This window comes from Chiloscyllium plagiosum, chromosome 13, assembly GCF_004010195.1.
Source record: "Chiloscyllium plagiosum isolate BGI_BamShark_2017 chromosome 13, ASM401019v2, whole genome shotgun sequence".
Taxonomy (NCBI): Eukaryota; Metazoa; Chordata; class Chondrichthyes; order Orectolobiformes; family Hemiscylliidae; genus Chiloscyllium; species Chiloscyllium plagiosum.
The window spans coordinates 82,598,378-82,612,689 of NC_057722.1; the positions used below are offsets into that span (position 1 = coordinate 82,598,378).

Consider the following 14,312-nt stretch of genomic DNA (forward strand, 5'->3'; position numbering starts at 1 on the left):
TTTGTCATTATTATAAATGATTTGGATGAGAGCGTAGAAGGATGGGTTAGTAAATTTGCGGATGACACTAAGGTAAGCAGAGTTGTGGATAGTGCTGAAGGATGTTATGGGTTAGAAAGGGATATAGCTAAGATGCAGAGCTGGGCTGAGAAATGGCAAATGGAGTTTAATGTGGAAAAGTGTGAGGTAGTTCACTTTGGAAGAAGTAACAGGAATGCAGAGTACTGGGCTAATGGTAAAATTCTTGGCAGGAGTAGATGAGCAAAGAGATCTCGGTGTCCTGGTGCATACAACCTTGAAAGATGCCACTCAGGTTGATAGAGTTGTTAAGAAGGCATATGGTGTGTTTGCGTTTATTGGTAGGGGGAATGAGTTTCGGAGCCATGAGGCTATGCTTCAGCTGTACAAGACAGTGGTAAGGCCGCACTTGGAGTATTGCATGCAGTTCTGACCACCACATTATAGGAAGGATGTGGAAGATTTCAAAAGGGTTCAGAGGAGATTTACCAGGATGTTACCTGATATGGAAGGAAGGTCTTACAAGGAAATGCTGAGGTAACTGAGGCTGTTTTCATTGGAGAGAAGAAGGTTGAGAGGTGACTTAATCAAGATTAGATTAGATTCCCTACAGTGGCCCAACCAGTCCACACCGACCCTCTGAAGAGTAACCCAATCAGACCCACTTCCCTCTGACTAATGCGCCTAACAGTATGGGCAATTTAGCATGGCCAAATCACCTGACCCGCACATCTTTGGACAGTGGGAGGAAACCCACGCAGACTCAGGGAGAATGTGCAAACTCCACACAGAAAGTTGCCTGAGACTGGAATCGAACCTCGGACCCTGGTGCTTTGAGTCAGCAGTGCTAACCACTGAGCTACCATGCCGCCCGTAAGAGATGTATAAGATAATCGGAGGGTTAGATAGGGTGGACAGTGAGAACCTTTTTCCTTGTATGGCGAAGGCTAACACAAGCTTTAAATTGAGGGGTGATAGATTTAGGACATATATCAGGGGTAGTTTCTTCACTCAGAGAGTAGTAGGGGCGTGGAACGGCCTGCCTGCAACTGTTGTAGACTTGCTGATGTTAAGGGCATTTAAATGGGCATCGGACACTCATATGGATAATAATGGAGTAGTGTAGGTTAAATGGGTATCAGATTATCTTCACAGGTTGGTGCAACAACCAGGGCTGAAGGGCCTGTACTGCACTGTAACATTCTATGTTCAATGTTATGCCTTGTTCTAGTAGTGTGTTATGTTGGGATAGTGTCCCTTTAAGAGGTGAGTCATGTGAGCACTGGTGAGTCATCAGGCAGATTCAGAGACTGGTTCAGGCTTTTTAGGAGATTTTGTAGAGTGTGCAACTTTGGAATAAAATCTCCTTGATGGGCTGTAAGTTTTGTATGTTTTTTAATTCAGACTGGAGCTGAGTGACTGCCAAGGACCTAATTAGCCATTATTCATGTGTGATAAATAAAGCAGAAATTTTATGCTGATCCCTCCTGTGGAGTAAAGGTTCCTAAAGGGAAGACTGCTGATTCCTGACTTGTACTGCACCTACTGCTGGTGGGCAATTGTGAAGGTGGGGTAGGGGTATATTGGTTGCTGTTTATTACGTTTCTTATCAAAGTCAAACTGCATTGGATGGTTTCATGGTGCAGTGAATGCAGGGAAATGCAAGGCAAATGTAGTAAACCCTGAGACGATTGTGATAACTTCCCAACGAGAAGAAATCCCCTCCAAATTAGAGAAAGGAACACTCCTATCGAAGAGTGGACAAAATCCTTTGATTTAGGTGCAGAAGCAAATATGAGGTCTCAACATTGAAAGGATTTCTTGCCTACCACTTATTCAACAACTTGCTACATTCTTGACTTGAGTTCTACAAAGTCCATGAAATTGTCTGCACTGTTAACTTCATGAATCCCAGTTAATCAAGCTAGGATTTTTGTATATGAGAATTGCTAACCAGGCAGTGTCATGGGGTTTTCAGTGGACAACAGATCATGCTGAGATTGAAGGTGAAAGTTAAAGGGATTGCTGCAGCCCTGCAGCATCGATACCTGTTTAACCAGTCACATGCTCACAACTTCACTCATGCTTTGAAGTTAAAATACAATGATTGTCTGATTCTCTTTCCCCACTGCTACCTGCCAACACAATGTGTTTGCCTGCGCTCTTGTTAACTACAAAAAACTGCTATATAAATGCAACTTGTTGTTGTAGCTCACTCAGCAGCCAGACCGAAATGTGTATAAGTAAAGAAACACAACTCCTGCACTTTAATTCGATGTGCAATCTGATAAATCAATTCTACTTTATTATCAGCATAATCTTTAAATCTGTCTTGAAACACTGTGAATTTTCTTCTTTGTACGACTTAGTTATATCATCCTCCTTCAAAACTTATTCCACATTGCCTCCTGACTTTCTTGGGCTACCGTCCTGAGTTTTTTCTAAACGCTGGGCCCTTGGTTGCAGCTTTTTCAGCTGTAAAAATAATTTTTAAAGTTTTCTTTACAATCCTGATAACTTTATTCAGATTACATTTATGTCTCTTCCTATTAAAGTATGACAATTATTTAAATCAATTGTTCTCTATCGAGGTAATACTGGGAAACTACACTTATCTTCCATTTCTAATTGCCTGAGAAAGTGATGATGACTCCCTTTGAACAGTTTAGACCGTAACGTTTTTTTGTCCAATTGAGAGCTTGCTATATTACTTTGAAAAAGTATGACAAGCCAATAATACAAACTAAATGACAATTATTTTCAATTATACTGGGAGAGATAGTACATCCTCTTTCAGTTGATTTGTATATTTCCTTCAGTGAATTTGCAGCAATTTGTTTTTTTTTGGGTCATAAGTGATCAGATTTATTGAATTCAATTTTACAAATTGTCTTGCCGGCATTTGAATTCCCAGTTGATTTCAGATATATTTCAAAAACAGGGTTTCCAATGATTTTCCACAGCCTTTTGAAGAACTCCTAGCAAGTAATATCATTACTGTACTGTTATTACCTCCTTAACCTGCCCTGATAATCACATCTCTCAGCATTAAGTATCATGTTGACTTCTTCTCTTTTACCATCTCAAGGTAATGTCTTTCTCTTATGGAATATAAGACAAAAAAATTGGGGATGCTGGAGATCTGAAATAAACAAAAAAACAGAAAATGTTAGAGAAACTCAGCAGATCTAGCAGTATCTGTGAATAGAAAGCAGAGCTTATGTTTCAGGTCCTTTTTCAGAATTTTCTCTTTCCATCTTGCTCTCAGTAACAGATTCAAGTTACTCACAATCTTAGAACATAGAACATAGAAAAGTACAGCACAGGACAGACCCTTTGGCCCACGATGTTGTGCCGAGGTTTAATCCGAATGTGAAATATAGTAACTTAACCTACACACCCCTCAACTCACTGCTATCCATGTGCGTGTTCAGCAGTCGCTTAAATGTCCCCAATGACTCTGCTTCCACCACCACCGCTGGCATCACATCCCATACATTCACAACTCTCTGTGTAAAGAACCTACCTCTGACGTCTCCTTTATACCTTCCTCCTAATATCTTCAAACTATGACCCCTCATACCATTCAATCCTGCCCTGGGGAAAATCTCTGGCTATTGGCTCTATCCATACCTCGATCAGGTCACCTCTCTTCCTCCTTCTCTCCGGAGAGAAAAGTCCGAGCTTAAAGTCCGAGATGTGGATGATTTGGAGAGAGTGTCAAAGAGGTTAACCAAGATATTGCCTGGTATGGGGCATTTTAGCTATGAAGAAAGGTTGGATAGACTGCATTTGTTTTCACTGGAGCGCAGGAGGTTGAGGGGCGACCTGATAGACGTTTATAGGATTGTGAATGGCATGGATAGACTAGAAAGTACGAGGCTCTTTCCTAGGGTGAAGGGGTCAATTACACAGGTTCAAGGTGCAGGGAGGATGTTTAAAATAGACACGCGAGGCAAGTTTTTAACACAAAGGCTGGTGAGTGCCTGGAATATGCTGCCAGAGGAGATATTGGAAGCAGAAACACTGCTAGCAGCATTCAAGAAACACCTGAACGAATACGTGACTAGGAAAGGAATAGAGGATCCTGTAAGTGAAGACATTTTTAGTATGGAAGGGGAAAATGTGTCAACTCAGGCTTGGAGGGCTGAAGGGCCTGTGCCTGTGCCTGTGCTGTATTGTTCTTTGTTTTTTGCTCATTGCAGTCCATCTTGTAGTCTGTCTGCTGTCGGTAGACCCTCATTGCTGTTAGGGAGATAATTCCAGAGTTTTTCCAAAACTTTGCTGACCACAAACGTAAGACTGACTGGTCTGTAATTGCCAGGGATTTCCCTATTACCCTTCTTGAAAAGAGGAACAACATTCGCCTCCTTCCAATCCTCTAGTACAATCCCTGTGGAGAGTGAGGAGGTAAATATCCTCGCCAGCGGCTTAGCAACCTCCTTTCTCGCTTCCCGGAGCAGCCTAGGATAAATCTGGTCTGGCCCTGGGGACTTATCAATCTTAATATTTTCCAAACTTTCCAGCACACCAACTTCATCAATCTTGATCTGATCAAGACTGTCTCCCAGCTCCTCGAAGTTTTTGTTTATAACAAGGTCCCTTTCCTTGGTGAAAACCAAAGCAAAAAACTCATTTAGGGCTTCCCCTATCTGCTCAGACTCCATGAACAAGTTCCTCCACTATCCCTGATCGGCCCTACCCTCTCCCTGATCATTCTCTTATTCCTCACGTATGAGTAAAATGCCTTTGGGTTCTCCCTAATCCTTCCTGCCAAGCCTTTTTCATGCTCCTCCTGCCTCTCCTCAGTCCATGTCTGAGCTCCTTTCTAGCAAGCCTGTAATCCTCTAACGCTGTGCTAGATCCTTGCTTCCTCCACCTTACGTAAGCTGCCTTCTTCCTTTTGACGAGGAGCTTTTCTGTTCTCGTCATCCAAGGTTCCTTAATCTTTCCCCTTCTTACCTGTCTCAGAGGAACAAATTTGTGCATCACTCACAACAACTGCTCCTTAAATAGTCTCCACATGTCTGCTGTGCCCTTTCTGTGGAACAATTGCTCCCAGTCTACTTCGCACCTCCTGTCTGATAGTGTCATAATTTCCTTTTCCCCAATTAAGTATCTTCCCTCGGGAGCTGCTCCTTTCCCTCTCCAAGGCTATGGTAAATATGAGGCAGTTGTGGTCACTGTCACCAAAGTGTTCTCCCACCGCGAGATCTGACACCTGCCCTGGCTCGTTGCCGAGCATCAAATCCAAAATGGCCTCTCCCCTCATCGGCCTGTCTACATACTGAGTAAGGAAACCCTCCTGAACACACCTGACAAAAACGGCTCCGCCCAAACCATCTACACTTAGGAGGTTCCAGTCGATATTGGGAAAGTTGAAATCGCCCATAACAACATCTCTGCTACTTCTGCATTTTTCCAGAATCTGCCCGTCTATGAGATCTTCAATCTCTCTACTGCTATTAGGGGGTCTGTAGAAAACCCCCCAATGAGGTGGCTGTTTCCTTGCTGCCCCTAACTCCCACCCATACTGACTCAGTAATCTTCCAGCTGGCATTTTCATAATGCCTTATACAACAAGAATACAATATCTTGCTTTGTGTCTTACTTCCCAACACATTATTTTCCCTTTTTGTCATTGCAGCTAAGCGCTACACGAATGATTCCGTAATCAGTGCAACAGTGCTCAGATGTCCTTCTGAATCAGGGTGCTATCTGACCGAATCAGGTACATTTGTCTTTGATGTCATATGAATAATTTTATTCTCAATAACATTGAACTGCATCTGCTGCTTTTGGCTCAACTACTTGAAATGATCCATGGTCTTTTTCATCCTGCAATTTATTATCTAAATAAAGAGAAACTTCAGGATGTTTTGGTGCAGAGAACTAGTAATCAGGTACAGCAGGTAATAAAGAGAGAAATTGATTATTGGCATTTATTGCTAAAGGAATAGTGAATAAAAGTAGGAAAGGGTTGCTGCAGCTGTATAAGATCATAAGATAGAAGAGCAGAATTAAACCTGTTGAGTCGACTCTGCCATTTGATCATGGCTGATATGTTTCGCAATCCCATTCTCTTGCCTTCTACCTCAAACCTTTGATCCCTTCACTAAACAAGAACCTAGCTATCTCTGTCTTAAATACTCCCGATGACTTGGCCTCCACAGTCTTCTGCGGCAATGAGTTCCTCAGATTTCCCACCCTCTGGCTGAAGAAAGTCTTTCTCATCTCAGTTCTAAAGGTCTCGTTCCTTCACTCTTAGTCTCTCCTACCAGTAGAAGTACCTTCTACTCTATCCAGGCTTCTCAGTATTCACCCTCCATCTGGCCCTCACCCACCTGGAGAAGAAGGACACCTGCATCAGAATTCTGCTCAGATGCTTCAACTCTGCATTCAACACTATCAGTCCTCAGCAGCTGATTGGAAAGCTGAGTCTGCTGGGCTGAAATACCTCCCTTTGTAACTGGATCCTGGACCTCTTGACTGGGAGACCTCAGTCAGTCAGATTGGGAACAGCATCTCCAACACCCTCACACTGAGCATGGGGCCCCCCCAGGGCTGTGTGCTCAGTCCACTGCTGTTCACCTGCTGACACATGACTGTGCAGCAATGCACAGCTCAAACCACATCATCGAGTTCACTGATGATACGACTGTCGTGGGTGTCATCAGCAGGAATGACGAGTCAGCATACAGAGAGGAGGTGCAGCAGCTAACAGACTGGTGCAGAGCCAACAACCTGTCCCTGAACGTGGACAAGATGAAAGAGATGGTTGTTGACTTCAGGAGGGCATGGAGCGACCACTCTCCGCTGGACATCGGCGGCTCCTCCATGGAAATCATGAAGTGCACCAAATTTCTTGGCATACACCTGGCAGAGAATCTCACCAGGTCCCTCAACACCAGCTCCATATCCAAGAGAATCCAGTGGTGTTTCTACTTTTTGCACAGACTGAGGAAAGCCCACCTCCCAACCCCCATCCTGACCACATTCTACAGAGGGTTCATTGACAGTCCCTGAGCTGCTGCATCACTGTCTGATTCAGGAATTGCACCGTCCCAGATCGTAAGACTCTACAACGGATAGTGTGGACAGCTGAGAGGATCATCGGGGTCTCTCTCCCCTCCATTACAGACATTTACTCCACACGCTGCATCCATAAGGCTAAGAGCATTGTGGAAGACCCCAAAAACCCCTCATTCAAACTCTTCACCCTCCTGCCATCTGGCAGAAGATACCGGAGCATTCAGTCTCTCATGGCCAGACTGTGCAACAGTTTCTTCCCCCAGGCCATCAGGTTCCCTAACACAGTATGATCAGACTCTTTTCCCTCTGAAATTCTTTGCACAACTTCGAATTGCTGCTGGAACAATGTCTATTATTTATCTTTCTTCTATTACACTGCAACTCGCATGTTTTGCACTTCTTATGCACTTTATGCCACCCTTTGTATGATGGTGTAGTTTGTGCTGTCCATGTAGCACTCTCGGTCCCGGAGGAATGCTCTCTCGTTTTTACTGTATCAGTTGTATATGGTAGAAATGACAAATTAAAATCTACTCTACTCTACTATTCTCTAAGTTTCAATCAGATTCACTGTCATCCTCCTAATTCTATTGAATACAGACCCAGAGTCCTCATCTGCTCCTCACATGGCAATCCCTTCATCCCTGGGCTCATTCTTGTGAACCTCCTCTGGACTCCCCTCCAACACCAGCACATCCTTCCTTAATATGGGGCCCAAAACTGCTCACAATATTCCAAATGCAGTCTGACCAGAGCTGTATACAGCCTCAGGAGAAAGTGAGAATTCCAAATGCTGGAGATCAGAGTCAAGGGTGGTGCTAGAAAAGCACAACAGGTCAGGCAGCATCCGGGGGACAGGAGAATTGATGTTTCCAGCATAAGCCTCATTCCTGATGAAGAGCTTATGCTCAAAACATCAATTCTCCTGCTCCCCAGATGCTGCCTGACCTACTGTGCTTTTCCAGCACCACACTCTTGTATATAGCCTCAGCAGTACATCCCTGCTCTTGTATTCTAGCCCTCTCAAAATGTACGCGATCATTGCATTTGCCTTCTTAACCACCAACTGAACCTACATGTTAACCTTAAGAGAATCCTGGACTCAGATTCCCAAGTCCTCATGTGCTTCAGATTTCCAAAGCCTTTCCCCATTTAGAAAATAATTCACGCTTCTATTCTTCCTACTAAAGTGCATAACCTCATAATTTCCCATATTGTATTCCATCTGCCATTTCTTTGCTCACTCTCCTCACCTTTCCAAGTCCTTCTACCGCCTTCCCACCTCCTCAATTCAACTTGTCCCTCCACCTCCCTTTGTGTCATCTCCAAACTTAGCAACAATGCCCTCTGTTCCTTGGTTCAGATCATTAATGTATAATGTGAATTGTTGTGGTCCCAACACTAACCCCTGTGGAACTTCACTGGTCACCAGCTGCCACCCTGAAAAAGACCCCTTCATCCCCACTCTCTGCCTTCTGCCAGTCAGCCAATCCTCTATCCATGGTTAGAGGAGCAGGAGAAACGATGTTTCAGGCATAAGCCCTTCATCACTGTATGGGTGGCACGGTGCTCAATGGTTAGCACAGTATCAGGGAACCAGGTTCGATTCCAGCCTCAGGTGACCGTCTGTATGGAGTTTTACATTCTCCCCATGTCTGCGTGGGTTTCCTCCCACTGTCCAAAGAGATGCAGGCCTTGCTAAATTGTTCATATTGTTAGGTGCATTAGTCAGAGGGGAAATGGGTCTGCGTGGGTTACTCTTTGGAGGGTTGGTTTGCACTTGTTGGGCTGAAGGGCCTGTTTCAACACTGTAGGGAATCTAATCTAATCAGGAATCTCTTGCTCTGGAAATCCAAATAGATCATATTCACTGATGCTCCTTTGTCTGACTTGCACATGATTTCCTTAAAGAATTCTAACAGGTTTGTCAGTCATGACCTCCCCTTGACAAAACCATGCTGACTCTGCCCTATTTTACTGTGCACTTCCAAGTACCCCACAATCTCGTCTTTAATAATGAACTCTGAAATCATACCAGTAATCAAAGTCAGGATAACCATCCTATAGTTTCCTGTTCTCTGCCTCCCTCCTTCCTTAAACAGGAGTGTTACGTTAGCCATTTTTCAGTACTCTGGGACCCTCCCTGACTCCACCAAAGATCACTGCCAATGCCTCTACAATCTCTGAGCTAACTCCTTTTGGACTCTGGCATGTAGTCCATTCGGAGAAAGTGAGGACTGCAGATGCTGGAATACCAGAGTTGAAAAATGTCATGCTGGAAAAGCACAGCAGGCCAGGCAGCATCCATGGAGCAGGAGAATTGACGTTTCGGGCATAAGCCCTTCTTCAGGAATCTGGCATGTCGTCCATTCGGTCCAGGTGATTAATCCACCTTTAGAGTTTTTAGCTTCGCCAGCACCTTCTCCTTAGTGATGGCCACTACATTCACTTTGGCCCCCCATTCTGCTGAAGTTCTGTTATATTGCTGGTGTCTTCCACTGTGATGACTGATGCAAAATATATATTCAGTTCCTCCACCATTTCTTTGTTCCCCATTACCACTTCTCCAGACTCATTTTTCAGTAGACCAATATCCACTCTTGCCTCTCCCTTATGTTTTATGTATCTCACATCCCCAAGGCATTAGTTACACCTCACCTGGAGGATTGCGTACAGTTTTGGTCCCTTTACTTGAGGAGGGATGTAATTGTATTGAAGGCAGTTCAGAAGAGGGTCACTAAATTGATTCCAGAACTGAGGGGTTTGTCTTATGAATACAGATTGAGCAGTTTAGGCCTCTTCTCACTGGTGTTTGGAAGAATGAGGGTAGAGGCAGCACAGTGGCTTCGTGGTTAGCACTGCTGCTTCACAGCGCCAGGGACCCAAGTTCAATTGCACCCTCGGGTGACTGTGTGGAGTTTGCACATTCTCCTCGTGACTGCATGGGTTTCCTCCCACAGTCCAAAGATACACAGGTTGTATTGGTCATCCTAAATTGCACTGTCGGTGGGTCACAGGGATAGGTCTGATGGGATGCTCTTCAGAGCATTGGCGTGAACCCGATGGGCTGAATGTTTCCACACTGTAGGGATTCTGTGATCTAATTGAGGTATATAAGATGCTAAAGGGGATTGACAAGTAGAGAGGATGTTTCTCCTTGTGGGCAGTCTTGACTGAGAGATCATAGTTTTAGAATAAGGAATAGCAAATCTAAAACAGAGATGTGGAGAAATTATCTATCTCAAAGGGCCATGAATCTGTGGAATTAACTACCCCAGAATGCAGTTGATGCTGGGACATTAAGTGTATTTGCGGAAAATAGACAGACAGATTTTTAATTAGTAATTGGTTGAAGGTTACGGAGTGTGGGCAGGAAAGTGGAGTTGAGGCTGAGTTAAGATCATCCAGGATCATATTAAATGGCAGAGCAGGCTTGAGGGGCCGAATGGCCTCCTCCTGCATCGTTTTTGTTGCCTTATGTTTCTCATTATTGAGGTTTAGTTTCATGTGTACGTATCATGTGTAAGTTTGAAAATCTTCATCTAGAATTAATATTAACAGATGAAAGTTTGATATTCTACACTACATTCCCTCGTTATTTTAATACAAGTTACATATTGTACAATGTCTTTGTAAAATATCGCTGACACGTCAAATGATGGCGATGACATAGACTGAATATTTATGTAATCAGTAAGAAAATTAAATAATATGTCTGGAAGCATAAAAAACCTTATCAGAATATAGGCTGCTGTATAGATTTGAACTGCACTTTCATTTATTTGCAGAGAATATTAGTGTCCAGAAAGAGTCCAAAATCATTCTGAAAGCGGTAATGGTGGTTTCTTGACAATTTCTCTGGCCAGCTGCTCCCCAAGAGAGTTTCTTTTAAGTAACACAGTAACACTCCATATACTATCTGAAGAAATTGTAATATTCTTCCAATTTATATGGGCCTCCTCTCCCATACGAAAGGACAACATAGCAATTGCAGGCAATTCATCTTTATCAAAATTTAATTGAATAATTGCCTCAGAAGGGATTGTAAATTAGTAGCACACTGTGCAGGGAGACATCATGTCCTGAAATTAAAGAAACTGGAGAACAAGCTGTTGTTGAAGTTTTTAGAATGAAATTATTTTAGGCAAGGATAGAAAGAAAGCCACTAAAACAAGTGCGCTTTAGTTCTCCTTTTAGTTCAGCTTAGTCAACCTTAAGATAAACAAAAAGCTGCTCAGCTGCTAGAACTGTACAGGCTAAGGTTGAAGTTGCATATTCTCTGGTGGATTTGTCACTACCAACTTGATCAACATAAATTTTTCAAAGTGACAGTTTTGAAACTGAAGCTTTTGTGCTCTCCGTTCAGGAACAGACTGCAATTTACCCCAGTGTATAAACCTCAAGTGTGCCGGATCATAATGCAGTGCAATATATTTAAAATATTTTAGTATTATTCATAGCATTGCTAAACGAGTGTGAAATAGTTGTTAAATATGTGAAAGTGAAGTTTGTTTTCAACATCTTTTAAGTTTCCATCAAAAATAACACTATAGAATATCAGCTGTGTTGAAAGGTGTGTCTGTTCATCGCCAGTCATACAACACGGCATGTTCATCGCCAGTCATACAACACGGCATGTTCATCGCCAGTCATACAACACGGCATGTTCATCGCCAGTCATACAACACGGCATGGTCATCGCCAGTCATACAACACAGCATGTTCATCGCCAGTCATACAACACGGCATGTTCATCGCCAGTGATACAACACGGCATGTTCATCGCCAGTCATACAACACGGCATGATTAACATTCATACGAAGAATTCCAAATGGAGCTTCTTGGAATAAATTGACAGAAAACAATTTAGTATCAAAATGGAGCTCCTCACAATCATTTTGTGAAGAACTTCAGCTTCAATATTATAAGCATTATTTAAAAACATAAAATCACTTTTTAAAAATAATTGAGCTGTACAGCAAGGATGTAAATGCAAGAAATGGAATGTTTTACTTTCTGGGCACTCAGTATCAATATCACTGTCAGGACAGGTATCCTGGAAATGCGCCAGGTGGGATACAGGGACAATTTGTGTATGTGGTCTTTCCCCAAGGTTGATAATTTGTGTCTCCACTTCTGTCTTGCCTGATCCCAGCAAGGGAGTCAAAAAAGAATATAGAAGTTCAAAATTATTCCACCAACACCATTGTAATATTCCAAATCAAATCAAACTGATTGCAAATCCAAAACCAACCATGAACAGACAGAATCACAGCTTTGAGCAGAACTGCTTATCAACCCAATAATACCTGTTGGATACAATGATATTTAGAAATATTTGGCAGAACCAAAATATATGGCAGCCATAATATTGCCTTTTGATTTGGCACTGACGAGTTTCTTGTCTTTGTGGTCACAAGATAGAGACCTCCAGAAATGTTCACTCCACACTCACTTTAAAGAAAAAGCATCTAAATGCTCAGGCAGAAATGCAAAGATAATTCAAAAAGTTGATTAGTTCAGCAATTGTTTATGTATGGTCAGACAGTGTTTTCAGTATATTAGAAGCCTAACATCCTGATGATTTATTTCAATCTTGCATAGGAGTTAGAACCATTAATCTTACTGTGTGATGAGCTTCATAACGTAATTTAACTCATGAGAACAAATAACTACTCTTTTGTACATTTTTGAATCTTGGATTTATTCCATGAGTGTACAAGCAAAAAATTAACCAAGTGTTGGATTTATACAGTTGCTCCTCATGATAGCAGTCCATCTACTTTAAGGAACATGCAAATCAACAAGTTTTGATTACAATCATCACTAATTGGATTTTTAAGGTCCGGTCTCTTTTTGTCTCTGAATAAAATTTCAGCTTAGAGCACATTGGACCAATGAAGAATAATTAGAGCATTGTCCCACATTGCCCTGGAGGCTATGGCAGTGTTTCCACAGCCTCGGAACAGCATCTGTTCAACAACCTGAATGTTGTTCATTAATTTGCCATAATTTATTAAGAAGAAATGAAAATGAAAAGACTTTAATTTGGTTTTGTGAATTTGTAGTTGAATGGCTATGATGATTGGAATCTCAGTCCTGGTGACCCACTTGAATGAAGTTTGTGTGTTTTCACATTTTAAAGACCATGTGTGAAAATGAGAATCACTGTTACCCAATGCCCCTTATCAAAACTTTAAAAGTGGGTTTGGTTGCATGTTGTGATTAATAAATACCACATCAAGGTTTAAGAAACTGCTAAAAAAAGTTGAAAATTAAAAGAAAACTGAAAGCAGAATTCAAAGCAAATCTTTCTAAAAAGCAAGCAGGAAGGGGTCGGAGGAGCTTTATTGTGCTCATGTAAAATGACCACATTGAAATTTATAAACAAAAATAGAAGTTGCTGGAAAAGCTCAGCAGGTCTGGCAGCATCTGTGAAGAGAAATCAGAGTTAATGTTTCAGGTCTCTGGTGACCCTTCCTCGATTATGGGATCCAAAACATTAACTCTGATTTCTCTTTGCGGATGTTGCCAGACCTGTTGAGCTTTTCCAGCAATTACTGGTTTTGTTTCTGATTTACAGCATCCACAGTTCTTTCAGTTTTTATATTGAACCTTATGACTGATTACTGAGGTGAGCTTGACCCTGCCGTACTGCATTGAAAAGGGTGGGGCTTTCTGCACCAATAATTGTGAAGTTAGATACATGACACAAGATGGAACAACGGTTAACGCAGAATTAAAAGGCCTGAAAAAGAGAATTACAGTCTGGCACAGCCAAGGACTCGCTGCTGCTTCCAAACTATTAAAACCAGAGAATTATTGGGTAGAAAGTACTTTTTTAAAAAAATCGAATATAATATGTGAATCACATTCTCCTTTGAGTTATATTTATATACAAACTATAATTTTTTAAAGTGAAAGAATTTACCAACAAATGGAAGACACCTCGAATCTATGTAACAAATATTGTTTGTTTAAAAGCATGGACTTAGTCATAGAGTCATAGAGATGTACAGCATGGAAACAGACCCTTCGGTCCAACCCGTCCATACCGACTAGATATCCCAACCCAATCTCGTCCCACCTGCCAGCACCCGGCCCATATCCCTCCAAACCCTTCCTATTCATATATCCATCCAAATGCCTCTTAGATGTTGCAATTGTACCAGCCTCCACCACATCCTCTGGCAGCTCATTCCATACATGTACCACCCTCTGCGTGAAAACGTTGCCCCTTAGGTCTCTTTTATATCTTTCC

The 14,312-nt window shown here is 42.2% G+C and overlaps 1 protein-coding gene across 7 annotated transcripts in view; it reads left to right on the forward strand.

Annotated features, from left to right (window-relative positions):
• mecom (MDS1 and EVI1 complex locus) overlaps window positions 1–14,312 on the forward strand; it is a 1,133,356-nt gene that overhangs the window by 212,316 nt on the left and 906,728 nt on the right. For all 7 annotated transcript variants that reach the window (XM_043702874.1, XM_043702878.1, XM_043702875.1 and 4 more), the window contains exon 2: window positions 5,666–5,749. In XM_043702874.1, coding sequence (XP_043558809.1) covers window positions 5,666–5,749 — 84 coding nt within the window. The remainder of the gene's footprint in view (window positions 1–5,665; window positions 5,750–14,312) is intronic.